At 42.1% G+C, this 26211-nt stretch overlaps 1 protein-coding gene across 50 annotated transcripts in view; it reads right to left on the bottom strand.

Annotated features, from left to right (window-relative positions):
* NACA (nascent polypeptide associated complex subunit alpha) overlaps positions 1–26211 on the bottom strand; it is a 57469-nt gene that overhangs the window by 21602 nt on the left and 9656 nt on the right. For 2 of the 50 annotated variants that reach the window (XM_077483489.1, XM_077483477.1), the window contains exons 5-38: positions 25837–25887; positions 25335–25385; positions 25156–25206; positions 24979–25029; positions 24804–24854; positions 24455–24505; positions 24117–24167; positions 23943–23993; positions 23776–23826; positions 23440–23490; positions 23272–23322; positions 23101–23151; positions 22816–22866; positions 22641–22691; positions 22481–22531; positions 18352–18402; positions 18183–18227; positions 18016–18066; positions 17841–17891; positions 17532–17582; positions 17366–17416; positions 17188–17238; positions 17019–17069; positions 16682–16732; positions 15962–16012; positions 14099–14149; positions 13256–13321; positions 13104–13169; positions 9190–9246; positions 9040–9075; positions 8002–8067; positions 6229–6294; positions 5846–5896; positions 1343–1378 (exon numbers count right to left, since the gene is read on the bottom strand). In XM_077483489.1, the coding sequence (XP_077339615.1) occupies positions 1343–1378; positions 5846–5896; positions 6229–6294; positions 8002–8067; positions 9040–9075; positions 9190–9246; positions 13104–13169; positions 13256–13321; positions 14099–14149; positions 15962–16012; positions 16682–16732; positions 17019–17069; positions 17188–17238; positions 17366–17416; positions 17532–17582; positions 17841–17891; positions 18016–18066; positions 18183–18227; positions 18352–18402; positions 22481–22531; positions 22641–22691; positions 22816–22866; positions 23101–23151; positions 23272–23322; positions 23440–23490; positions 23776–23826; positions 23943–23993; positions 24117–24167; positions 24455–24505; positions 24804–24854; positions 24979–25029; positions 25156–25206; positions 25335–25385; positions 25837–25887 (1764 nt within the window). The remainder of the gene's footprint in view (positions 1–1342; positions 1379–5845; positions 5897–6228; positions 6295–8001; positions 8068–9039; positions 9076–9189; positions 9247–13103; positions 13170–13255; positions 13322–14098; positions 14150–15961; positions 16013–16681; positions 16733–17018; positions 17070–17187; positions 17239–17365; positions 17417–17531; positions 17583–17840; positions 17892–18015; positions 18067–18182; positions 18228–18351; positions 18403–22480; positions 22532–22640; positions 22692–22815; positions 22867–23100; positions 23152–23271; positions 23323–23439; positions 23491–23775; positions 23827–23942; positions 23994–24116; positions 24168–24454; positions 24506–24803; positions 24855–24978; positions 25030–25155; positions 25207–25334; positions 25386–25836; positions 25888–26211) is intronic. The other 48 variants (XM_077483493.1, XM_077483479.1, XM_077483492.1 and 45 more) reach the window with 31 other exon arrangements.

Raw genomic sequence — 26211 nt, forward strand, 5'->3', positions numbered from 1 at the left:
CAGCTTTAAAATCCAGTGGAAACAGAAAGCCATGTTAATAAAGCGCAACATCAAATTCATAAGCGGAGAAAAAAAATTGGGGGATAAAAGTTATTATGTCCATGCAAAACATGACAAAAAAGAAAACACATTACAGTTGTCTGGTTTTGTTTGAAGTGTACCTTCTAGGTAAATCACTAATGAAATAAGTGACATCTTTGTAGCAAAGTTAAACTTTCAGAGGACAACTACATTTTGACAGAATTTTTTAAAAAGACATTTAATGCCCACCTGACAATTTAGAACACACAGCTAAACTGAGTGTTAGTTCACCCCTACAAAATGTAAAAAGGTAAACCAACACTGGTCCCCTCCCCACATACTCACCTCCAGCCACCCTGAACTGTCAGAGCTCTTGCAGCCAGCCAAGTATTCCAGGGATTTGAAATCCCCAATATTCGCCCTCATCTCTGTCAGTGCTTCTAGCCCAGACCAGATGGATCCTGACTGGTCAGCGCTGTTTATGCGAGCCCCCTCCCCAGCGGTGGTTTGGCATTCGTTCACCTTTACATTTTTTCTATTAAAAAAAAGGTGAACTAACCCTTTAAACAAATCTTTAGTAATTAACTTACAGAAATCCTTTTTAAAGGGGAACGCATAATATTTTTGTATCCTGTCCTATATTATGCCTAAAGTACATGTTTGCTTTTTACTGAATGCCCCATGTCACAATAAGGTTGCTTTCACACTGGGGCAGCAGGTCTCTTGGCGATAAAAAAACGCTACTTTTAGCAGCCCTTTACCGCCACTTTTCAGTCGCTATCGGGGTGCTTTTAACCCCCACTAGCACCCAAAGGGGTGAAGCACTGATTCATTAGGGGCAGGGGCAGTGCAAGAGCGGTGTTTACACCACCCCAAAGATGCTGTTTGTAGGACTTTTCCCGTCCCGCAAGTGCACCGTCCCAGTGTGAAAGCACTTTACTGTACATTTGTAATAGATATTACACAGATTAAGTATGATCTTAATAACGAACACATTTTAGCCTGACACGGGGATCTAACGTGTTCCTGTTTTAGGTCAGTCATTGAGCCATCCCTTCTTATATAACAATCACTGCAATAAGAACTGTTTTGTTATAGCACTGCACACTATACTGGGGAGCAGAGATGAACATAACGTGTCATATTAGTATTTACTATCTATACAACATGCAGGACACTAGAAAATTAGAAATGCTATCAAAATCAACATTAAAAAAGGTGAGAAAGCATCTATGAACCAAGTTGCAAAGAATGTGCGTTAGTGGAAAAAAAAAAAATAAAAAAAAAAAAAAAACACCACACACAACTATGCAGATGATACCTGAAGACTGCACATCAGAAACAGGGACCTTGGCTTCTGTAAGATCAACAGAATAAATGGAAAATGGAGTTGAATCCAAGACAATAAGTTTTTATAAAATACCAAGGAGAAAAAAAAAAAAGCAAAGAAAAAAAAAAACCCTTCATAATTTGAACTTTGCCAAATATGTCCCTTTCTTACACATTACAAATACATGTACCAAACCATATATCTGATTAAAGATGCACATATGATAGCCAACCAGAAAAAGACTACAATAGAAGAACATATATTTGACATCTCTGAATGTGCTTTAGAGTACCAATAGTGCGCTACCATTTTTCCAGTTTTCAGCAGTGTTAATGACTTGGTTATGCAGCAACGTACTCATTAAGTTTAATTATTTTTAATTATTTTTTTTGACAGCGCTTTCTTTGCTGTTATTTAACCACTTGCTTACTGGGCACTTAAACCCCCCTCAGTCCCAGACCAATTTTCAGCTTTCAGCGCTGATGCACTTTGAATGACAATTGCGCGGGCATACAACACTGTACCCAAATGAAATTTTTATCATTTTTTTCCCACAAATAGAGCTTTCTTTTGGTGGTATTTAGTTACAGCTCGGAGTTTTATTTTTTGCTAAACAAACAAAAAAAGATGCAAAAAAATATAAATAAATAAATCATGTTTTAATAGTTTGTTATAAAATTTTGCAAACGGGTCATTTTTCTCCTTCATTGAAGTGCGCTGATTAGGCGGCACTGATGGGCTGCACTGGTGGGCACTGATGGGCTGCACTGGTGGGCACTGATAGGCATAGTTAAGGCGAAACTAATAGGCACAGATAAGGCGGCACCGATGGGCACAGATAAGGTGGCACTGATGGGCACAGATAAGATGGCATGGATGGGTGGCACGGATAAGTGGCACGGATGGGTGGCACGGATGGGCACTGATAGGTACCACTGATAGATGGGACTGATGGGCACTGATAGGTGGCACTGATGGGCGGCACTGCTGGGCGGCACTGGGTCGCAGCACCTTTGAGGCAGATTGTGGGCACTGTGGGTGGCACTGCTGGATGGCATTGTGGGTGGCATTGTGGGTGGCACTGTGGGCACTATGGGCACTGATGGGGGGCACTTTTATTCAGGATGGCACGGCGGTGGGCACTGGCAGGGGGCAGGTGGTCAGCTGTATCGCTGGCCGTGATCGGGACTGATGTCCCGATCACGGCCGCCGGTGATCGGCTTTTTTTTCCTCTCCTCGCGCTGTCAGCGCGAGGAGGAATAATAGCCGATTACCGGCTCCGTTCTATCACATGATCAGCTGTCATTGGCTGACAGCTGATCACGTGATAAGGGGTCGGGATCGACCCCTTGCACGGATCGGTGATCAGGCGAGTCTCACGGACTCGCCGATCACAGAGCGCGCCGCGCACGCCCCTCAGGGGGCGCGCAGGCCGCTCGTATCCGGGACGACGTCAATAGACGTAGTCCCGGAAATGTAGGTCCGCGCTGATGCCGTCATTTGGCAATAGCGCGGATCTGTAGTGGTTAATAACTATTTTTTAATATAAAAAAGGAAATAAAAAAAAATGACTAGACATGTTTTCCTTTTGGTTATAAAACACTCATATATAAATGCTAAGACAATAAAAGAACCCCCAAAATGTTAAGTGAAATAAGTCTTTTGGGAAATGAAGAAACATGCTGGTATTGAGATGGTTAAGGTATGCTTAGTATTTAAAAAAGTCACCTAAAGAGGTCAGCGGTCCAAAAGTCCGAGAGAAACATTTCATACTGAAATGTGGAGTCTATTGAGACTTGTACGTGGATTTCTTCTCCCCTATGCTGCCATGGTATCTACCTTTCCCGGCTTCACCTTTAACTGAAGTATCCCTGTACAACTTTAAGCAATAGGCCACTGCTCTGGTCTTAACAAGATCTGAATTTATAATAAAATGAAGAAATGTGTGATTTTTTTTTTTTTTTTTTTTTACACCCAAAACGTACTTTATGGAGGTCCCTGGGTTTAGGAACATATCCTTTTAGCCCATGTAAAAAAATTTTTTTACAATCTTCTGACAAATTATGTGATCCATTATACAAATTGTTACTTCTCTTCCTGGGCTATTTTCACTTGCTCCTCTTGGTATGCTTACTTGCCCATCTTAAATTCCAATAAGTGTTGTAAAAAAGGATTTAACTTTATTCTAAATTGGCCAATTTTTTCTCTCCATTTTTGCACTTTTTTTTTTACTTATTACCTAATTTCCTAGACACCGGATTCAACATGCAAAACGGTTAGGAGGATTAAACCATAAGGATGATCACAAGTCTTCCTTTGTGCCATGCACTATTTTTACGAGTACCTTTGTTGCATTTAATGTTTTGGACTGGATGCTAGTCTGATTAGGGTGAACTATGGATATTTTTTCTACGTTTTGTTTTTATAATCTTAGGTTTTCAGATGTCGGTCCTTGCTTTATAATGTATGCCATGTCTGCTTTTTAGAATGTGTATGCAAGTTTGAATTAATCATTTCTAAAGAAAAATATTTTTTACCAGTAACTTCTAAGTAGCTTATAAATATTGGAGATTCCCAAAGCACATTAAAAGGCAGGCTGGTGCAAGTGATCTTTAGGCACCAGATTATGATCTTTTTCAACATGCAAGTTTTTTTAGGCACCCAAAAAGCATGGCCATGGCTTGATGTGGTATATGAACACTGTGGAGATGATATTCAGTATAATTAAATAGAATTTCCTGGATTGTTTTACCTGGCATTTGAGGTACAGTGCGCGCGCGTGTGTGTGTGTGTGTGTGTGTTAAACGCTAGGGATGCACCGAATGGGTTTTTTGGTGCCGATACCGAAAATGAAAAAATACACTAAACCGAAACAGCACCGATACCGAAAATGACTTTTTAAAAAATATTTTTTATACAGGAGGTGGTCAGAGACTGGCGACACGCTACAGGAGGTGGTCAGAGACTGGCGACACGCTACAGGAGGTGGTCAGAGACTGGCGACACGCTACAGGAGGTGGTCAGAGACTGGCGACACGCTACAGGAGGTGGTCAGAGACTGGCGACACGCTACAGGAGGTGGTCAGAGACTGGCGACACGCTACAGGAGGTGGTCAGAGACTGGCGACACGCTACAGGAGGTGGTCAGAGACTGGCGACACGCTACAGGAGGTGGTCAGAGACTGGCGACACGCTACAGGAGGTGGTCAGAGACTGGCGACACGCTACAGGAGGTGGTCAGAGACTGGCGACACGCTACAGGAGGTGGTCAGAGACTGGCGACACGCTACAGGAGATGGTCAGAGACAGGACGTGGTACAGGAGGTGTCCCATTTTGCAGCCAGCGTGTCCCATTTTGCAGCCAGCGTGTCCCATTTTGCAGCCAGCGTGTCCCATTTTGCAGCCAGTGTGTGCAGGGAAGAGAGCCGCCACCACCGCCTGTTTGATCACAACGCCGGGAACATCACAGCTTTCATTAGCTGTGTGTTCCCGGCCGCACGCCGGCACACACAGCCCCTCCCCCTTGTCCGGGCACTTTGATAGACAGATCATCCCGTTCAATCCTGCGGATGATCTGTCTGTCTAAGTGCCCGGACAAGGGGGAGGGGCTGTGTGTGACGGCGCACGGCCGGGAACACGCAGCTATTGAAATGAAAGCTGTGATGTTCCCGGCGCTGTGATCAAACAGGCGGCGGAGGCGGCTCTCCTGCGCTATGCACCCCCATGATGGGCGTCACCAGGGACGGGGGTGGAGCCCCGCTCCCACCCAGGCCACGCCCCATTTTCGGCTCCATTATCGGCCGTTTTTCTCTTTCGGCAAATTGCCAAAAAGGGCATTTTCGGCCGATATGTTTCGGCGGACGAAATTTCGGTGCATCACTAAAAAACGCATGCGCCAATGGGAGAAGCATGGATACTAATAAACCAAAAGTTAAATTTAGTGCTGGCTCTTTCAACTTCAAGGCTATCTGGGCCTATTATCAGCACCAGCAAATACAGCATCTTTACTCTGGTCACTAGCAAAAATGCAACTCCAATGAGCAAAATTGTAAAAAGTGAATCTGATTCACTGCATTTTTTTTATGGCAAAAGGCATCATACAATAATAATTTCAGGAACTAGTGTAACCCTCTTTATCAATTTGCGAGACGTAGGTTACTATGATTTTGCAGCTGCAGTAAAATAGCTCAATGATGCAGTTAATGGCTTTTATATTACTCAGAAAAGAAACAGTTGAATACAGTAACTAAGCCATTAAAGATCAAAGCCACAGGAAAAATAATGAAATTGTCATGTCATCCAATATCTACTGTGACCAAAAATCTGAATATATTTCAGCAGGTACAAGGCTGATCTCCAAGCTAGACAATGCCCAGTGTAAAAGAAAAATAGGCAGTGGTGGCAAAATATAACATACAGTGTAAACAGCAAAAATAGTCAAATATCATTTAAATGTGAACACATCTACAATGCACATATGAAGTCAGTCAATACCTGCAGCTTTGATGTCAGCAACAGGAACTTTAGTAGGTGGCTTCTTTGAAGCTAGAGCAAAGAAATATGATCACTAAGTGGACCAAACAACTAAACCTGAGCTGCATGGATGCGCTATACTTTTAAAACCTGATCCTATAAAGTAGCTGCTTATAAGACTTGTGCAATTACAATTAATGTGCTTCTGCAAATGAAGATTGTATTTAATGTATTGCCGTGTGGTACAATTTTTGGCACCGACATAATTGCCATGTATAGTACTTCTTTAAAGCTGCAACAAAACAGAATCATAACTGAATTATCAGGACAATTGATTTCTATATATTGCACATGGACATGATTAAATTGCCACTTCAAAGCCATGCAATATATATATAAAATACCTGGAGCTTTAGATTCAATAATGGATTTCAGAGTTGTCTCAGGGAAAGTAAGTGCTTTCTTTGGAGCTAAACAAAAACAGCTTTGCTAAATTTGGGGGCAGAAGAGAAACAAGCATACAAAACCAGAAGCAGGTGCATATTTTGGCAAGTGCTTTAGTCATATAGCAATTACATAACTTAAAGTAGTTAAGTCACTTCTATAAAAAGCTTCTATTCCCTCTGTATTAGAACAATAAGTTCCCATGTCTATTTCAAAAATATGGTTATCTGTACTGATAATACTTGTCTTCCTGCGATCAATTGCCTCCTTTCTTGTCCCCTGCCTAGCTGACCGTTCGAGTGGGCAGGGCCAAGCACTGCAGCCGATGCCAGCCAGGGAGGAGAGTGAGCCGAGTCACATGATCACAGGAAGACGGTGTCATCAGTACAGATAAGCATATTTATAAAACAGACACAGTGAAACTTATTGTTCTAATACAGAGGGGATGGGGGGCTTTTAATGTCAACTATTAGAGGAGCAGGGGGGTGCAGGGTGTGGACGCTGACACGAGCAGACACTCAGAAGGGGGGGGGGGGGGGCAACACAGGAGACAGAGCAGGGCTCAGCAGCCCTGACACGTCTGAGTCAGTGCAGAGGGGAGGGTAGAAACTGGTAGGATCGGCCAGCTATTTCAGGGGACCAAATGACACAGTAAAAATCACTGTGTTGTATGGCCTGCTTTAAGGGAACAGAATCAGTTTTATTTTTTCAGTTAAACGCTTTAATGTGCCTCCGTTGCTTAAAGCTACATACTTTGACCAATATTTTCATACTGTAGAAATACAAACCAAAAGGGGCATTTCCCTTGGTAACAAGCACCACATAGCCCCAAGGCCTCATGTACTCAGACAATGAGAGCCTGAAAATAAGGCCAACATAAAATTCCAGCTGTTTTCCTGTCCCCAGGGCTGTACTCATGGAAATACTACGCATGTTCTATTCCCGAACGTTAAACTTGTTTGTGAAATAGACCGCTGATGCATCATCATTTACAACATAAAAACCCTTACTCTAGTGTTAGCATGCAACAGATGTGTTGGAAAAAAATAAGTGTGTGCGTATATATATATATATATATATATATATATATATATATATATATATATACACACACATATACACACACACACACACACACACACACACACACACAGGATTTCTCAAAAATTAAACAGTCCGAATCTAAAGCAGTTGTGCATGGTAACCAATTAGCTGCTTTCCTTCGACTTCAAAGTCGAACAAAAAGCTGAAGACATAAGCTGATTTATTGCATACATAGCTGCTCCAGGTTTGAAAAATTGCACTCTAAAAGCAATGCCTGGATAAAAATCAAAAGCTTCAAAACAGATATATGTTGTTCTCTTCAAGGCTTTATTTTCCGTTATGACTGCTGTGTACTCATATAGGGAACCTATCAGAATACAGATATCAGCATTGGCCATCGCTGACTTATCGATAAAGGCTCATACTTTTCTGCTGTCATCCTTCATGGGACACTGAGCAAGAAGCATGCACATTTCAGGCATCCCAGTGAAGTATGGACAACTGTAATTGCAATATGGAAGCAGGCATTGGCGAGTTGATGTTTTTTTCAGTTAGCTTTAAATAGTTAAAATAATCCAAGGCATGCTTGGAAATTGGCCTTTCAAACAAAATATTAAGTCGAGAATTCATGAAATGCAGTTCAATATATTTCTCCCCATTTTCAAAGATTAATATTACAAATAGGATACCTGGAGAGCTGGGCTCAGAAACAGTCAGGGCAGAGACTTCAGAGGGTTCAGCCTTTGTCTCTGGAGCTAAAATTTAAATTGACTTTATTTACTGGAATGTAAAATTCAAGAGAACAAAATTTCTGCCCAGCTTACCTAGGGACTTCTACAGAATAAGCAATCCTGAGTTAGGCATTCTTGCAAAATACCCCCACCCCATATAGAAAATCCAAAAGCTGCAAAACACCTCACGATTGGTATCTATAACGTATGCTATGAAGAGTAATCGATTTTGCCGTCTGTCAGCTTAAGGCAGCATGTACACAGGGCGATGCCTAGCCCCTCTTGAACGATTTAACTTGACAGCAAGAAACCAGTGTCTAAAACCCAGTTTAGCTGCGTTTGTGTCTAGAAGTGTAAAAGAAAGAAAAAAAAAAAAGTCTGTCTTGTTAAAATGAAAGACATCTAAACAAAATGCTGCTAAATGTGAGTTTTAACGCGTTTACAGGCATTTGGCATTTCAAATGCCTCTGAACATCCGTCTGAACGTTTTTTTTGCGTTCCAAATTTTTTTTCTAAACGCAACTGCCTAGAAACAACTATAAACGACTTTGTGTTCACGTATGGATAAGATAACAGAGGAGAGTTGAGGGCAGCTAAAAAAAATAAAAAATAAAAAAAGATTAAAATGCCCAACTGCTCCTAAAGGTCCGTTTACCAGCAGCAGTGTACATGAGGCCTTAGTACACCATTTTCAGCACAGAGAAAGGTTCTTACATGAATAAAAAGCCTTTAACATGAGCTGGGACCCTTAGCTGAAAAATGACTGCAAAAGGTCAAATTCAGGTACTTGCACCGTTTCCATTAAAATTATATAATTTGTGTCCCTTATATCTGCCTGCAGTTCAAATGAAGTGCAGCCACCCCACCTAATGAATGGTAAGGTGTTTTTTTTTTTTTTTTTGCTAAAAACAAAAAAGGAAGCAATAAAGGTTGTCATGTGCATATGAAAATCAGCAAATACCAAATCAGTATCTTAAGATATCACAAAGGCTATACCTGGAGTTTGTACTTCATTGGCTGGGGTCTTTGATGCTGCAGCAAAATAAAAGCACAACTGACTACCACAAAACTAAATTCAGTGGAAAAAAAGAATATTGCACATGGATGCACTAAGAAATCCCCACAGCACAACCATGCAGTAAATACCTGCAGCTTTAGATTCAGCAACAGGTTCTACAGATGCCTCAGTCGCAGTGTTTGGAGCTAAAGAAAAACAGCTTTACTTAGAGAGAACTGCACAAAAAAAGAAGCTTGTATAGCATTTAGGTATATAAAAACTGCCACTGCATCATCTTAGAAATATTTCATACAATCAACATTACAGGCACTCTGATTTCCATAGCAAAGGGACTTTGAACACATGTAGCCTCTGCAGTTCCCAAAATGTGCTTAGTATGGCAGCATCAGACAAAGCCTGCCCTCACGCAAGTGAAATACAGGCTCGTCATACATGAACACTGCCCCAGCACACCACCTGTTATCAAACTGAAAATCTTTGGTTAGCAGTTATAAAGCACAAGATGAGCTTTGCTTAAAGAGGAGCTGCACAAAAAAAAAAAATATTAAAAGCCAGCAGCTACTAATATTGCAGCTGCTGACTTTTAATAATATCACACTTACCTGTCCCAGGTTCCAGCGATGTCGGCGGCAGATGACGAGCGATCGCTCGTCTCGCTGCAGCCACCACCGCCATCCTCTGTCAGGGAATCGGGAAGTGAAGCAAGAGGGCTTCACTGCCCGGTTCCCTACTGCGCATGCGCGAGTCGCGCTGCGCTGGTTCCCCGCTGTGTCTCTGGGAACTGTGTGTTTCCCAGAACACAAGGGGGGGGCGGAGCCATGCGGCGGTGGGCGGAGCCATGCGGCGGTCTGGCCGGAAGTGGGTGCAGTTACCTGGATTATCCAGGTAACTGCACCCCCTCCCCCCCGAAAAGGTGCCGATTGTGGCACCGGAGGGGGGGAGGGATAATACTAGCGGAACTTCCCCTTTAGGGTGAAGAACCGCTTTAATGGTATGTTCCATGTGATTAATAGGCTGTTTACCAGTAGAGTTAGGGCTCTTTCACACAGGGCGGAACCGTGCTGATCTGCCCCGTGGACATCTGCTTGCTCAGCGGGGGATCGCTCTATCGATCACGCTGTGCAGGAAGATGACAGGTCTGTCTCTGCACAGACGGACCTGTCAGAGCACCGCTCTCCTCTATGGGAGATTGGATGACGACGGACCGTACAGTCTGTCTTCACCCGATCTGATGACGGATGGAAAAGTAGGTTTTTCCCCCTGTCGCACTTTTTTGGAGCGGGTCGGATGTCAGCGGACATGTCACCGCTGACATCCAACTCTCCACAGAAGTCTATGGAGCATCCGTTCAGGTCCGCCAAAAAAAAAAAACTGACAGGCGGACCTGAATGGATAATCCACGTTAACCACTTGCAGACCGGACCAATTTGCTGGTCAAAGACCAGACCCCTTTTTGCGATTCGGCACTGCGTTGCTTTAACTGACAATTGCGCGGTCGTGCGACGTGGCTCCCAAACAAAGTTGACGTCCTTTTTTTTCCCACAAATAGAGCTTTCTTTTGGTGGTATTTGATCACCTCTGCGGTTTTTATTTTTTGCGCTATAACCAAAAATAGAGCGACAATTTTGAAAAAAAAAAAAAACGCATTATTTTTTACTTTTTGTTATAATAAATATCCCCCAAAAATATATAAAAAAAACATTTTTTTCCCTCAGTTTAGGCCAGTGATGGCGAACCTTGGCACCCCAGATGTTTTGGAACTACATTTCCCATGATGCTCTGGCACTCTGCAGTGTAGTGGAGCATCATGGGAAATGTAGTTCCAAAACATCTGGGGTGCCAAGGTTCGCCATCACTGGTTTAGGCCGATAAGTATTCTTCTACATATTTTTGGTAAAAAAAAAAAAAAATAAATAAAAAAAAAAATCGCAATAAGCGATTATTGATTGGTTTGCGCAAAAGTTATAGCGTTTACAAAATAGGGATAGTTTTATAGCATTTTTATTAATAATTTTTTATTATTTTTTTTTTTACTAGTAATGGCGGCGATCAGCGATTTTTATTGTGACTGCGACATTGTGGGGGACCCATCGGACATTTTTGACACATTTTTGGGACCATTGTCATTTATACAGTAATCACTGCTATATAAATGCAGTGATTCCTGTGTAAATGACACTGGCAGTGAAAGGGTTAACCAGTGGGTGGCAGTGTAGGGGTTAAGTGTTCCTAGGGGTGTGTTACTAACTGTGGGGGGGTTGGGCTTTCATTTAGTGAACACTGATCTCTGCTCCAATCACATGGAGCAGAGATCAGCGTCACTAGTTGCTAGGCAGAATGGAGAAATGTTGTTTACACAGCATTTCCTCCATTCGGCCGCTCCGTGAGACGATCGCGGGGATGCCCGCGGCGATCGAGTCTGCGGGTACCGCGACCGGACTCACGGGGGTCCCGACCGGCGCGCTCCCGATGGCACGGCGGCAACGAATATTGGACGTACATGTACGCCAATATGCCTGCCCGTGCCATTCTGTCGACGTACATCGTCGTGCGCTGGTCGGGAAGTGGTTAAAGAGCCCTAAATGTAGGCTGTGGCCTGAAGCATTGCTCTGTCAGTAGTGGAACAGTACGAAATGCCTGTGGGAATACATGAAATCTAACAAAGTGCAAATGTGCTAAAGCTTCACCAAAAAGAGAATTGTGCAATGCTTAGAGCTTCAGTAACAGGATTTTTAATAAAAAGTCACGTCAAAGCGGAGGTCAGCCCACCCCCTTTAAAAATTAAAAGTCAGCAGCTATACATACTATAGCTGCTGTCTTAACATTAGGACACTTACCCTTCTCCTAGGGTCCAGCGATATCCGCACTGCAGCAGATGTTTACATCAGCTGGTTTTGTGCTGCTGCCGCCATTGCGGGTAAGGGGGCCCGGCAGTGCAGCCTTTCGGCATTACACGGCTGGGTTCTTACTGCACTCCCTCACTGGCCCGTCAGAAGGGGAAGGAATTAGTCACGGCCCAGTCCCCTGGAAGTGGGGACAGGGTACCCAAAACAGAACACAGGTACCTGCCGCCCCCCCCCCCCGACAAATGTGGCACTGGATTTTTTTTGGGGGGGGGGGGGTAGAGGAAAGGAATCAGATAAGCAGACGTTCCACCCAGAAGTGGAAGTGTTAGACACAATATTTATTAGACATCATTCAACCGCTTATGATACACTCAATGCTACCATATTTACAGCAAGGTTATCTCAAGTACTAAACATGGCAGTTCTAAATTCACTGGCTGGTTTCATTCTACATCGGAATAAAAGCAAGCCTAAACATACTGCTTGTAAAAGCCATTGATCAAGTGTGTAAAAGCTAAGCACTGGCATGTACCAAGCCACTAATTAATACAGTAACAGATAACCATAGCACAGCCATGCAGTGAGCCAAATAAATAAAAAGTCGCTTTAGGCTAGGTTCACACTATGCCAGTTACCCCATTCATTTGAATATGCTGTTGTACCTACAGAAAACGCACCTTTTCCAAAATTGCAGCTGCAGGGAAATGGCCTAGGGCTATGCGATTCCAAAAGCACACTGTGGTTTTTAGAATTATTGCCACCCCCGTGCTTCTGCCAACAGCAGCACATTTTTGATGTGCCAAAGTGCGTGATTACACGCAGTCCTGCACCCGTGTATAGCATGAACCTGGCCTACATGCAAAGGGTTGCTGTCTTAGAAGAAACAAAAACAGTTACACTTAATAGGCAAGATTTACAAAGAGCTTTTTTTTTTTTGGCCAATTTCACATTCGCTTCATATTTTCCCTCACTTTACAACCACAATTCTACATTACAGAGAAAGAAAATCACATTTCTTAACAGATTGGACCTCTTTGTAAAGGTCTTCTCCATTGTGCGGAATAAGTCAGACCACAAATACACAAATATAGAAAGCAGGTATAACATTTGCCAAGTTTGCACATACATGACCAATATATTGGCAAAGCACTGCCAATACAATGTAGTTAAGCGCAATGGTCAGGCAGCCACAATACCTGAGGATTTGGGTTTGCCAACAAAAGGTTTAGTGCCATCAAGAGGTGCAGGCTTCTTCTTTCTAGCTAAATAGGTACAGATGTTCATATTGATTCTCTCACATGGCATTTGTTACAAAGAACTGGAAAGCAACAGTTAAAGGTCTCCATACCTTGAGCTTTGGAAGTAGCAACAGGAACTTTAGGGACACTTGCAGCTGGCAATTTTGTTTTTGAGTCTACATGAAAGAAATGTATCTTCAATACTATAGGAATAGGCCTAACACGCACACAAGTCTTTCCACCACACCGGGGCAGAGTTCTCAGTTCAGAGATAAATGCAACCATAAACAAAAGCAAAGTGCACTTGACCTTTTCTAGGAGAAATAAGGCTCATGCACACCATAAAGCAAGCAGAGCCTCTGCCAAAACTTTCCTGGGACCTGTAGCTGCGAAGTGAAGCAACCCATAAACAGCAATTAGAAGATGCAGCTGTATAAGATGTGTCAGGGTTTCCTAAAGTATGCACACAGACTTATGCTCAGAACATTGCCCGTCTGTCCTGTACTCAAATCTACCTCCTAGTGCATAACAGGATACAGCCACATCTTCTATTGCTGTCTATGGGTGGCTGTACACAGCAGCTGCAAGTCCAAGGAATGTTTTTAAGAAGGCTCTGGACCATGTACAGCCTCTGTGTGCCCATATATAGGCTACCACTGCTCATCTCCACCTGAAAATGGTAATCCACATGCCTATACCGTTAGTGACTCCAAGTAACCAAGCTAGAGGGTCAGTATTAAAGCCAGGCAACCACCACTTACAGGACAAAAGATCCACAACAGGTTTCAATTAACAATGTGAATGTAACATGCAAAAAACAAGTTTTAGCACAAGTTAAACTTTGCTGTTCACACTGCATTTAAATTAACAATAGAAAGTGGAATGGAAATGCAGCCCAAAACGTCCGTGTGGCGTGTGTACACAAACATCTGAGATGACCATGCAATCAATACCTGGAGCTTCAGAAACTGCAACAAGGGTGGGTAGGGCCTCTGTCTTTGGAGCTAAACAAAAACAGACAACTCTACTGCACTATACATTTATGCTTATAACATAGAAAATTAGGATGAAGGCAGATTAGTTTGCTGAAACCAGTGAGACAGCCATTCAATATCTGGAGGTTCAGTAACTGCAGCATTGCTAGCTGGGGCCTCTTTCTTTGATGCTAAACAAAAATAAAACCATTTATACTGCATCATAGAATTGTGTCAATACTACAAATACAATGGTGAAAACAAAATCAGTTTAGTTTGCTTTAACCAATGGGACACAACCGTGCGATAACTGCAGCTTCAGTAACTGTAGTATTGATGGCTGGGGTCTACACAAAATCAGCACCATTTATTCCACTGTGTAATGCAATGATGTCCAAACTATAAAAAACGCACAACCGGGAAAACTAAGGGTACATTTATACCAGGGGCGTGGCACCCCAGCCCCACTTAAAAAAAAAGGCAAAATGCCTGGTCTCTGGGGGTGGTTGGTTCACACGACTGCCTTGCTTTTTTCCAGCGCAGTGCAGTCACCACACGCTGGTCCACAGAACATTAGGATTGTCACTGTGAGACACTTTAAAAGGGTACGTTCACCTTTACAGAAAAATCTGTAAGGTGAACTTACACAGGGCTCCCTTCTTGTACCCTGTCAGTAGGAGCATTCCAATTGGTTGGTGCCATCAAATGGGCGGCGCCAACCAATCAGAACCTATGTAGCCCGTCCTCTTAGCATGGAAGAAGAAAAAGCCAGAGGATTTCCAAGCGTCGGAGGAGGGGGTCCTGTGCAAGTTAACCTTGCAGATTTTTTCTGTAAAAGGTGAGTTTACACTCACTCAACTCAACAAAACCCTGTGTGTTCATGTACATATAGGATTTTAGTAGCTGCTGCGGTTAGAGGAGGTTCAACCTCCCTCTCCTGAACACAGAAGAATCGTGTTCCGGATAAGGACATTTTGACCACAAATTTCAAATGATGGCCAAATGTACATGAAGCCTAAAGCCTCATACACACGATAGGACTTTGTACAAACTTTCCCTTGGATTTTTGTACAAAGGGTGTCGGCCCTGAACTTGTATTGCATACACACAGCAGGACTTTTTCAGCCAACTTTCACCAAATCACATGGTTTTTTCTGCTCTTTACCGCCACCTTTGGTCAACTTCTGTATTGTTGTCTGATCTTTTGCATTGGTTCTGAGCATGCCTGTTTGTACTTTGTACAAAAGTCCTATGGTTTTCTGTACACACGATCAGACTTTGCTCCATCGGACTTTTGTTGCCAGAAAGTTTGTCCGTTTGCACAGCCAACAAAAGTCAGATGAAAACCGAAAAAGTTTGTCCGATGGAGCGTACACACGGTCGGATGTTGCTCCAAAACAGCTAATTTGCATGTTTGTTGTCAAAAAGTCTGATCGTGTGTATGGGCCTTTAGTCTATTTAAACCAGTGACAGACAGCCATGCATTTAATACCTCGAGCTTCAGTAACTGCAGCATTAATGACTGGGGCCACTTGCTTCGACGCTAAATAAAAAGACGCCCACTTAAAGCTGCCTAAAAATTGATTTAAACTTTAATCCACTTATGGACTGGTGGCTCGTACGCAAGTCGATTAATCATCCTGTAAACAACCAGCCTGTTGGGTCTCTCGAACTTTCATTGCATCCAGCTATCGCTGGCAGTAGCGATCATTGTCTTCTGCCGGTGGGAAGGCACCCCAGAGCAGAATACAATAACACACAACTGTGTTTGCAATACAGCAGATAAGTGAAAACTAAATCAGATTAGTTTGCTGAAATCAATGAGAGCCAACCATAAATTACCTGGAGGTTCAGTGACTGTAGCACTGGTGGGAGGGGTCTCTTTCTTTGGTGCTAAACAAAAAAAAAAAAGACCACTTACCTAATGGCATTATGCAAGTATATTTAAACTACAGCGCAAAGGTGAAAACTAAAGCTGGCCATACACAAAAATTTGTATAAATATTTGTACAAATAATTCTCAGATCAATAACTTGATAATCATCACTTGAAAGTATACTTTAACATTTAAAATTTAAAATGTAATTCAATTTAAAAATTGCTTTTGACATTCGATTTTAGAGTGAACGAACTTTCACGAAATAACACTGCATACGCTGTTAGAAATTAAGTTAAAATTCTCGTCACTGAAAACAGACAGATTTAATACCACTAAGAATTAAACTAAGAAAACGTTCTTAAAACTAGAAGAAAAAAAACATTAAAAAATTCTGCTAGTGTATAGCCAGCTAGCTTAAAGTGAACTTCACCCCTAGCAGTGGGACAGGGGAATCTTTTTAAAAATCACATTTGTTTGTGCTGAAACCAGTGGGAGAAAGCCATGCATTATCTGGAGCTTCAGTAATTACAGCACTAGTGGCTGGATTCGCTCTTTTTTGATAAAACAAAAATAAGACCACTTACTCCACTGCATCATAAAACGGTCTCTACACTACAGCACATAATGGTCGAAACTAAATCAGATTCGTTGGGTGCAACCAATGGGAGACATCCATGCAATACCTGGAGTTTCAGTAACTGCAGCATTGGTGGCTGGGGCCTCTTTCTGTGGAGCTAAATAAAAAATGAGACCACTTACTGCACTACAATATACAATTAGGTCAATATTCTAAACACAGGGTAAGAGCCAACTCAGATTAGTTTGTCACGTTTGAAAGCCCAACCATGAAATCAATGCATAGAGCTTCAGTATCTGCAAAACTGGTGGCCAGGGCCTAATTCTTTGGTGTCAAGCAAAAATTAAGAACACTTGCTCTACTGCATCATACAATTATGTCTACAGTACAGCACATAACAAAATCCAGTTGAAACCAATGGGAAACATCCATGCAATCAATACCTGGAGCTTTAGTACCCGCTACATTGCTGGCTGGGGCCTTTTTCTTTGGTGCTAAACAAACATGAGACCACTTACTCCACTGCATTATACAAGTATATCAATATTTTAACATGCGGTGAAAGAATTTATTAGTTTATCTATATCTGAAAAACAAGCATGCAAACAATACCTGGAGCCTCATTAACTGCACCCTTAGCAGGAGGTGTCTTTTTCTTTGGTGCTAAACAAAAATAGGACCACTTATTCCGCTGCTTCATACAATTCTTTCAACACTATTGCAAAAAATGGCAAAAGCCAACTCAGGTGAACTTTCTAAAACCAAATGGAGGCCAACATGCAATCAGTACCTGAAGCTTCAGTATCTGCAACACTAGTCACTGGGGTCTCCGTCTTTGTAGCTTAACAAAAGAAAGAACACACTGCAGCATGCAATACTGTCTATATTTCACCAAATTTAGATTAACGCAAACTCAAATTAGTTTCCCAAAACCAGAAAATACAACTGTGCAATACCTGGATCTTCAATAACTGCAACATTGGTGGGAGGGGTCGCTTTCTTTGGTGCTAAACAAAAAATATAATCTTACTCCACCTGCTTTACACAATTAGGTTAACACTACAGCACAAAATGGTGAAAGCCCAGTCAGATTTGCGGAGTTTGATTGCCCAATCATGAAATCAATGCCTGGAGCTTTAATAACCGCAACACTGGTGGCTGGGGCCTCTTTGGTGCCAAGCAAAAATTAAGAACACTTACTTTATTGCATCATACAATTATATCTACAGTACAGCACAAAACAGAAAAATCCAGTTAATAAATACCTGGAGCTTTAGAACCTGCTACATTGCTGGCTGGAGCCTCTTTCTTTAGTGCTAAACAAAAATAAGACCACTTACTCCACTGTATTATATAATTATGTCAATATTTTAAAACAGGGTGAAAGCCAACTTGTATTAGTTTGCCTGAACTTGTGAAAAACAACCATGCAATCAATACCTGGAGCTTCAGTAACCTCAATGTTGGCAGGAGGGGCCACTTTCTTTGGTGCTAAATAAAAATAAGACCACTTATTCCACTGCTTCATACAATTATATCTACACTATGGCACAAAATGGTGAAAGCCAAGTCAGATTTATTTGCTGAAACCAACATGCAATCAATACCTGGAGCTTTAGCAATGCTGGTGGCTGAGGCCTCTTGCTTTGGCACTAAACAAAAATTAGACCACTTACTCCACTGCATTATAAATTATGTCAATCTTTTAACACAGGGTAAAAGCCACCTCACATTAGTTTTCATAAACTTGTGAAAAACAAACCATGCAAGCAATACCTGGAGTTTCAGTAAATGCAACATTGGCTGCTGGTGCCTCGGTCTTTGGAGCTTATCAAAAGAAAGAGCACTTTTTCATTGAAGCATACAATACAGTCTACATTTCAACACATTTAGACCCCATTCACACCCGAGCGTTTTGTAGCTTGAAGGCTGATGCTACAAAACGCTAGAGGGGAAAAAAAAAAGTTTTGCCTATAGTTCTACTCTAATGCATTATGGTGAAAAAAATACATAAAACCACACACTTTTTAGGTGCAGCTCCACTCTCCCCAAATTCTTACCCAAGCCTGATCTCGGTTCAGCAGTGTGTGTGAAAGCCAAGGTACTGCTCACTCTCCCCCCCTTCACTGGACTCTACCATCAAATCCATGGACGAGGGCACAGGAGGCAGGGACAAGGGCACAGGGCCGAGCTGCACTGTGTGAATAGATGCACACAGTACAGCTCAGGATCTAACCCGCAGGAGTATGGGAGGGGCCAGAATCACCAGCAGGGGACCCAAGAGGAGACATATCAGGGCTGCTCTGTGCAAAACCATTGAACAGGGCAGGTAAATGGACATGTTTTTTTTTCTAAAATAACAAACACAAAACAAACGAATAGAGGTCGACCGATATATCGGCCGGCCGATATTTGCCATTTTTTAAATAATCGGCATCGGCCGATTGTGTTGATAAAAAGCCGATTCTACAGCGGGACTTTGAAATGACTTCTGTAAGAAGTCAGTGTGAGTTGCCTGAGTCGTCATAGCAACACTTTCCTCCTCTCTGGGCAGACTGCCAAGAAAAGAACTAAATGATACAATGTTTACACTTCTGAATGAATGAAGTCATCTCTGTGTAGAAGTTCTCAGTTTAACCATTTAAAGACTAAATCTTTTCTGACACTTGTTGCTTACAAGTAAAAATCCTGTATTTTCTGCCAGAAAATCACTTGGACCCCCCAAAAATTATATATATTTTTTTAGCAGAGATCCTAGGGAATAAAATAGCGGTTGTTGCAATATTTTATGTCACACGGCATTTGCACAGAGGTCTTTCAAATGCATTTTTTTGGGAAAAAAATACACCATTTAAAAAATAAAAATAAAATAAAAACAGTAAAGTTAGCCCATTTTTTTTTTTTTTTTGTCCAAAAGTTTTGACTACCCGTTTTTATTTAATATATAGGTTTTTTTTTTTTTTTATCTAGATCATACATACAAGTAAACTGATTGGAGGTTTGTTTTGTTTAATAAATGTTTAAAGCGGGAGTCCGCAGTTTTTTTTTTTTTTAAAGCCAGCAGCTACAAATACTGCAGCTGCTGACTTTTAAAATAGTGACACTTACCTGTCCAGCGCGCCCGCAATGTCGGCACCCGAAGCCGATCTCTAGATCGACACTCGAGTGCTGCCGCCGCCGCCATCTTGGGTATGGGAATCAGGAAATGGAGCCTTTCGGCTTAATTTCCCGGTTCCCTACTGCGCATGCGCGAGCCGCGCTGCGCAATGAGGACGGTCCCCGCTGCCTCTGGGATCTGTGTTTCCCAGCAGGCAGCGGGGCACTTGCGGAAGGGGGCGGGGACTTGCGGAAAGGGGCGTAATGTACGCCCCTTTCCGCAGAGAGCTAGCCCGGAAGTGGGTGCAGTTACCTGGATTATCCAGGTAACTGCACCCCCCTCCCCCCTCCCCCCTGAAAGGTGCCAATTGTGGCGCCGGAGGGGGGGGGGGGGGGAGGAATCCGATGAGCGGAAGGTCCATTTTAGGGTGGACCTCCGCTTTAAGTGTAAGAAATTTTCTGTATCACTTATGAAGGCTGCTTTCACACTGGAGCGGGCAGACGTTGATGGTAAAACGCAAGTTTTAGCGGCTCTTTACCATCATTTTAGCGGTGCTATTTGGCTGCTAGTGGGGCACATATAACCCAGCTAGCGGCCAAGGAAGAGGTTAAATGCGCCCATGAAGCACCGCTGCCAAATCGCATTGCATGCGCTTCGGCAGTGGTGCCCATTCATATCAATGGGCAGGAGTGGTGGAGGAGCGGTATACACCACTCCAAACGTGCTGCTTGCAGGACTTTTTTTTTTTAAGATCCTGCCAGCGCATCGCCTCAGTGTGAAAGCACTCTGTCTTTCACACAGACTGCAGGGGAGCCATTTTGCAGGCACTTTACAGGCGCTATTTTTAGCCCAAAAGCGCCTTAAAAAACGCCCCAGTGGGAAAGGTGTGTTAGATCAAGGGGGATTAAAAATAAATAAAATAAAATTGGCCTAACATATCGGCCCAAAAAAAAAAATCGGCATCATATATCGGCTATCGGCCGCCATGATTTCTAAATATCAGCATCGGCCAGAGAAAAACCCATATCGGTCGACCCCTACAAACGAACATTTAAAAAATTAAAAAAGTCTGTCGCTACAAATATTGTGGGAAGACAATTAGCTGCTAAAACACACACACACACACACACACACACACACACACACACACGTGCGCAATCAATGCATAGAGCTTCAATAACCGCAACATTGGTGGATGAGGCTGCTTTCTTTGGATCTAAAAGAAAATTAAGACCACATTGTCTTTTACACAAGCGGTCCAATTGGGTCTGTCTGTTTTTCAGGCATATCTGATTGGAACCTATATACTTCTTTATAGAGCTGCAGATGTAAAGGGACTTGTGTCTGTTTACACTCCCCTACCTTCAATCCGTTCCAGGAAAAACAAGCGGAGGGGGATCTGCTCCCTTGTCTGGCCGGATCGGAGGGTAGACAGACAGCCGATCCATTTACATCAGCCTTCCCATAGAGCAGAGCCTGTCCACTCTGCATAAGCCCTTTATCCCACCTGCTCCACTCAGCTCAGCAGGGTATCAGTGGAGATTCCCTGCTGGGAAAAATAGCAAGTGCTAGTTCACACCAGATGCAATTCCATATGCTTTTTTCCTGCACTAAAAATGCATGCAGTGTTTTCCATGTATTCCAACGGCTCTAGTCCACATCAGTGCAGAAAAACTAAAAAAACAAACAAAAAAAGGTAGCGCTTGCGGCAATTTTTTTTCTGCACAGAACTGTACTGGAACCTAGCAAATTGTATCAAAACGCACTGGGACTGCGTGTGGTGGGAAATGTAAGCAAAAACTGATCCAGAACATATTCAGAGTGCATTTTTGTGGTGTGAACTGGCCCTAAAAATGCATGCAGTGTTTTGCAAGTATTCCAATAGCTCTAGTTGACACCAGTTCCAGTCATTTTCTGGTGCAGAAACTGACTGCATTGGTGTGAACTAGAGCCATTGAAATACATGTAAAACACTGTGCATGCATTGGTGTGAACTGGCCCTAAACATGTGAAAGGGGCTTTACTCCACTGCTTCATACAATTACAAACACAAAATCGTGAAAACCAACTCAAGATTACTTTGCCATGCTGGTGCCTCCCTCTTGTGTGCCAAGCAAAAATCACAGGAACATTTGCTCTACTGCATCATGCAGTTATGTCTACAGTACAGCACATAAAAAATAAAAAAAGGGGTTTCCTGAAACCAATGGGAAACATCCATGGAATCAATACCTGGAGCTTTAGTAACTGCTACATTGCTGGCTGGGGCCTCTTTGTTTGGCACTAAACAAAAATGAGACTACTTCCTCCACTGCATTATATACCGTATTTATTGGCGTATAACACTCACTTTTTCCCCCTTAAAATCAGGGGGAAATCGCGGGCGCGTGTTACACGCCAATCTTCCACCATTTTGAGCAGCTGAAAGTCGCGAGAAGGGCCAAAAGGTGCCCGAAAGCCGCCGAGAAGGGCCAAAGGCGGCCGAGAACTACCGAGATACAAAGGACATCCGGCTCTGTATCTCGGTGGCGCCATTTTAAAAAATAAAATCTGCAAATAAAACTGACAGGCCTGAAAATGACACTGACAAGGGTACAACGATGGACAAGGCTGCAATGATGGACACTAATAAGGCTGCATTGATGGGCATTTATATGCAAGTTTTTTTTCCTTAAACTTCCCTCCTAAACTTGGGGTGCGTGTTATATGCCAATACGGTAATTACAGTATGTCAATATTTCAAAACTGGGTAAAAGCCAACTCTTAGTTTACCAAAATCTGTGAAAAATAAAACCATGCAATCAATACCTGGAGCTTCAATAACTGCAACGGTGGCAGGAGGGGTCTCTTTCTTTGGTGCTAAACAAAAACAAGACCACTTATTCCTCCACTTCATACAATTATTTCTATACTATGGCACATATGAAAGCCAAGTCAGATTAATTTGCCGAAACCAACATGCAAATACCTGGAGCTTTAGCAACTGCAACGTTGGTGGCTGGAGCATCTTTCTTTGGCGCTAAACAAAAAGGAGACTACTTATTGCACTGCATTATAGAATTGGGTCAATCTTTTAACATGGGGTGCAAGCCAACTCAGATTAGATTGACTAAATCTGTGAAAAACAACCATGCAATCAATACCTGGAGCTTCAGTAACTTCAACATTGGTTGCTTGGGCCTCGGTCTTTGGAGCTTAGCAAAAAGGAAGAGCACTTTCATTGAAGCATACAATACGGTCTACATTTCAACACATTAAGGCCAAGTTCACACTATGCCGTTTCCTGGAGGTCGTGTTTACATGGGCGGAAACACATGGGGAAAAAAAAAGTCCCTGCACCTTTTGTAAAATCGCAGCCACAGGAAAACCGCCTAGTGCTATGCCTAAAAAAAACAAATAAAAAAAAATAAAACACAACCATGCAATACCTGGAGCTTCAATAACTGCAATGTAGGCAGGAGGGGCCTCTTTCTTCAGTGCTAAACAAAAATAAGACCACTTATTCCACTGCTTAATATGTCTACACTATCACACAAAAAGCTGAAAGCCAAGTCAGATCAATCTGCTGAAACCAGCGAGAGCCAACATGCAGTCAATACCTGGAGCTTCAATACCTGCAACATTAATGGCTGGGTCCTCTTTCTTTGGTGCTAAACAAAAATAAGACCACTTACTCCACTGCATTATGTCAATATTTTAGCACAGGGCAAAAGCCAACTCCAATTAAATTTGCCTATATCTGTGAAAAACAACCATGCAATCAATACCTGGAGCTTCAATAACAGCAACATTGCCAGGAGGGGTCGCTTTCTTTGGTGCTAAACAAAAATATCATCACTTACTCCACTGTTCCATATAATTGAGTCTACACTACAGCACAAAATGCTGATTGCAAAATCAGATTCATTTGCAGAGTTTTATTGACCAATCATGCACTCAATGCCTGGAGCTTAAAAATAATTGCAACACTGGTGGCTGTGGCCTATTTGTGCTAAGCCAAAATTAAGAACATTTATTCTATTGTATCATACAATTATGTCTACAGTACAGCACATAAAAAAAATTTCCTGAAACCAAATGAGAAACATCCATGCTATCAATACCTGGAGCTTTAGTACCCGCTACATTGCTGGCCGGGGCCTTTTTCTTTGGTGCTAAACAAAAATAAGACCACTTATTCCACTGTTTCATAAAATTATGTCTACATTATGGCACAAAATAGTGAAAGCAAAGTCAACTTAATTTGCTGAAACCAACATGCAAGCAATACCTGGCGCTTTAGCAGCTGCAACGTTGGTGGCTGGGGCCTCTTTCTTTGGCGCTAAACAAAAATAAAACCACTTACTCCACCACATTATATAATTAAGTCAATCTTTTAACACAGGGGAAAGCCACCTTAGATTAGTTTAACTAAATTTGTGAAAAACAATCATGCAATCAATACCTGGAGCTTCAGCAACTGTAATGTTGGTGGCAGGAGCATCTTCCTTTGGTGCTAATAAAAAATAAAACCACTTACGCCATTGTTTTATAGATTTACATAACACAGAAATGGAAAACGCCAACTCGGATACATTTTCTAAAACCAATGGAAGCCAACATGCAATCAATTCCTGGAGCTTCAGTACCTGCAACATTGGTCACTGGGGTCTCAGTCTTTGGAGGTTTTTTTTTTTTTTTTTAAAGAGCACACTGCAGCCTACTGTCTACATTTTAACACATGAAAATTAATGCAAACTTAAATTAAATTAGTTTCCCGAAAATACAAATGTGCATCAATACCTGGAGCTTCAATAACTACAACGCTGCTGGGAGGAGTCGCTTTCTTTGGTGCTAAACAAAAATATCATCATTATTCCACTGCTCCATATAATTAGGTCTACACTACAGCACAAAATGGTAATTGCCAACTCAGATTTGCAGAGTTTGATTGCTTGCCCAATCATGCAATCAATGCCTGAAGCTTTAATAGCTGCAAAACTGGTGACTGGGGCCTTTTTACTTTGCGCTAAGCAAAAATTAACAACACTTACTCTATGCATCAATTATGTCTACAGCACAGCACATGAAAGAAAAAAAAATAAAAGAAAAAATTCCTGAAACCAATGAGAAACAGGCATGCAATCAATACCTGGAGCTTTAGAACCTGCTACATTGCTGGCTGGGGCCTTTTTCTTTGGTGCTAAACAAAAATAAGACCACTTACTCTGCTGCTTTAAACAACTATGTCTACACTATAGGCACAAAATGGTGAAAGCCAAACTAAGATTAATTTGCCGAAACCAGTGAGAGCCAGCATGCAATACCTGGAGCTTTAGCAACGGCAACATTGGTTGCTGGGGCCTCTTTCTTCGGCGCTAAACAAAAATAAGACCACTTATTACACTGCATTATATATTTATGTCAATCTTTTTTAACACAGGATGAAAGCCAACTCCTATTAGTTTGCCTAAACTTGTGAAAAACATCCATGCAATCAATACCTGGAGCTTCATTAACAGCAACATTGGTGGGTGGGGCCTCTTTCTTTGGTGCTAAACAAAAAAATAAGACCACTTACTCCATCGTTTCATACAAATAGCTGTACACAACAGCACAAAATGGCAAAAGCCAACTCAGACTAATTTGCTGAAACCACTGGGAGCCAACATGCAATCAATACCTGGAGTTTCAGTAACTGCAACAAGGGTGGCTGGGGCCTCTTTCTTTTGTGCTAAACAAAAAATTAAGAACAATTTATTCTTCTGTGTCATACAATTATGTCTACAGTACAGCATACAACACAGAAAATCCACATTAGATTGCTGAAACCAATGGGAGACAGCCATGAAAGAATACCTGGAGCTTTAGTTACTTCAACATACAGTACATACTCCACTGCATTAAGCAATCCTCTCTACAACACATAAGGCTGAAAGCTAAGTCAGATTTGTTTGCTGAAACCAGTGGGAGCAATCATGCAATACTTGGGAGCTTTAGTAACTGCGGGATTGGTAGAAGGGGGATGCACTCATTGGAGCAAAACAAAACATTTTTTCCATTGCAGCATACAATCGGTCTACATTTCAACACATGAAAGCCAACTCAAATGTTTAATGAAACCTGGAAAAAAAAAAAAAAATATATACTAAAAAACCCCACACACACCACCATGCATTCAATACCTGGAGCTTCAATACTTGCAATGTTGGTGGAAGGAGCCTCTTTCTTTGGGGCTAAACAAAAATAAAACCCACTTACTGCACTGCTTCATGTAATTTGCTAAAACCAGTGGAAGTCAAACATGCAATACCTGGAGCTTCAGTAACTGTAACAGTGGTGGGTATGGCCTCTTCCTTCAACGCTAAACAAATACCAACACCACTCATTCCACTATATATGTATTATACAATGTCTACATTTCAACACATTATGGTAAACCCTAACCTAGATTCGTTTGCAAAAATCTGAGAAAGACATTTGCAAATCAATACTTGGGAGTTTCAGTAACTGCATCATTAATGACTTGGACCTTGTCTATACCACAGGACATGACTGTG

This window comes from Lithobates pipiens, unplaced genomic scaffold, assembly GCF_037356315.1.
Source record: "Lithobates pipiens isolate NorthernLeopardFrog02 unplaced genomic scaffold, aLitPip1_a1.2 Scaffold_16, whole genome shotgun sequence".
NCBI lineage: Eukaryota > Metazoa > Chordata > Amphibia > Anura > Ranidae > Lithobates > Lithobates pipiens.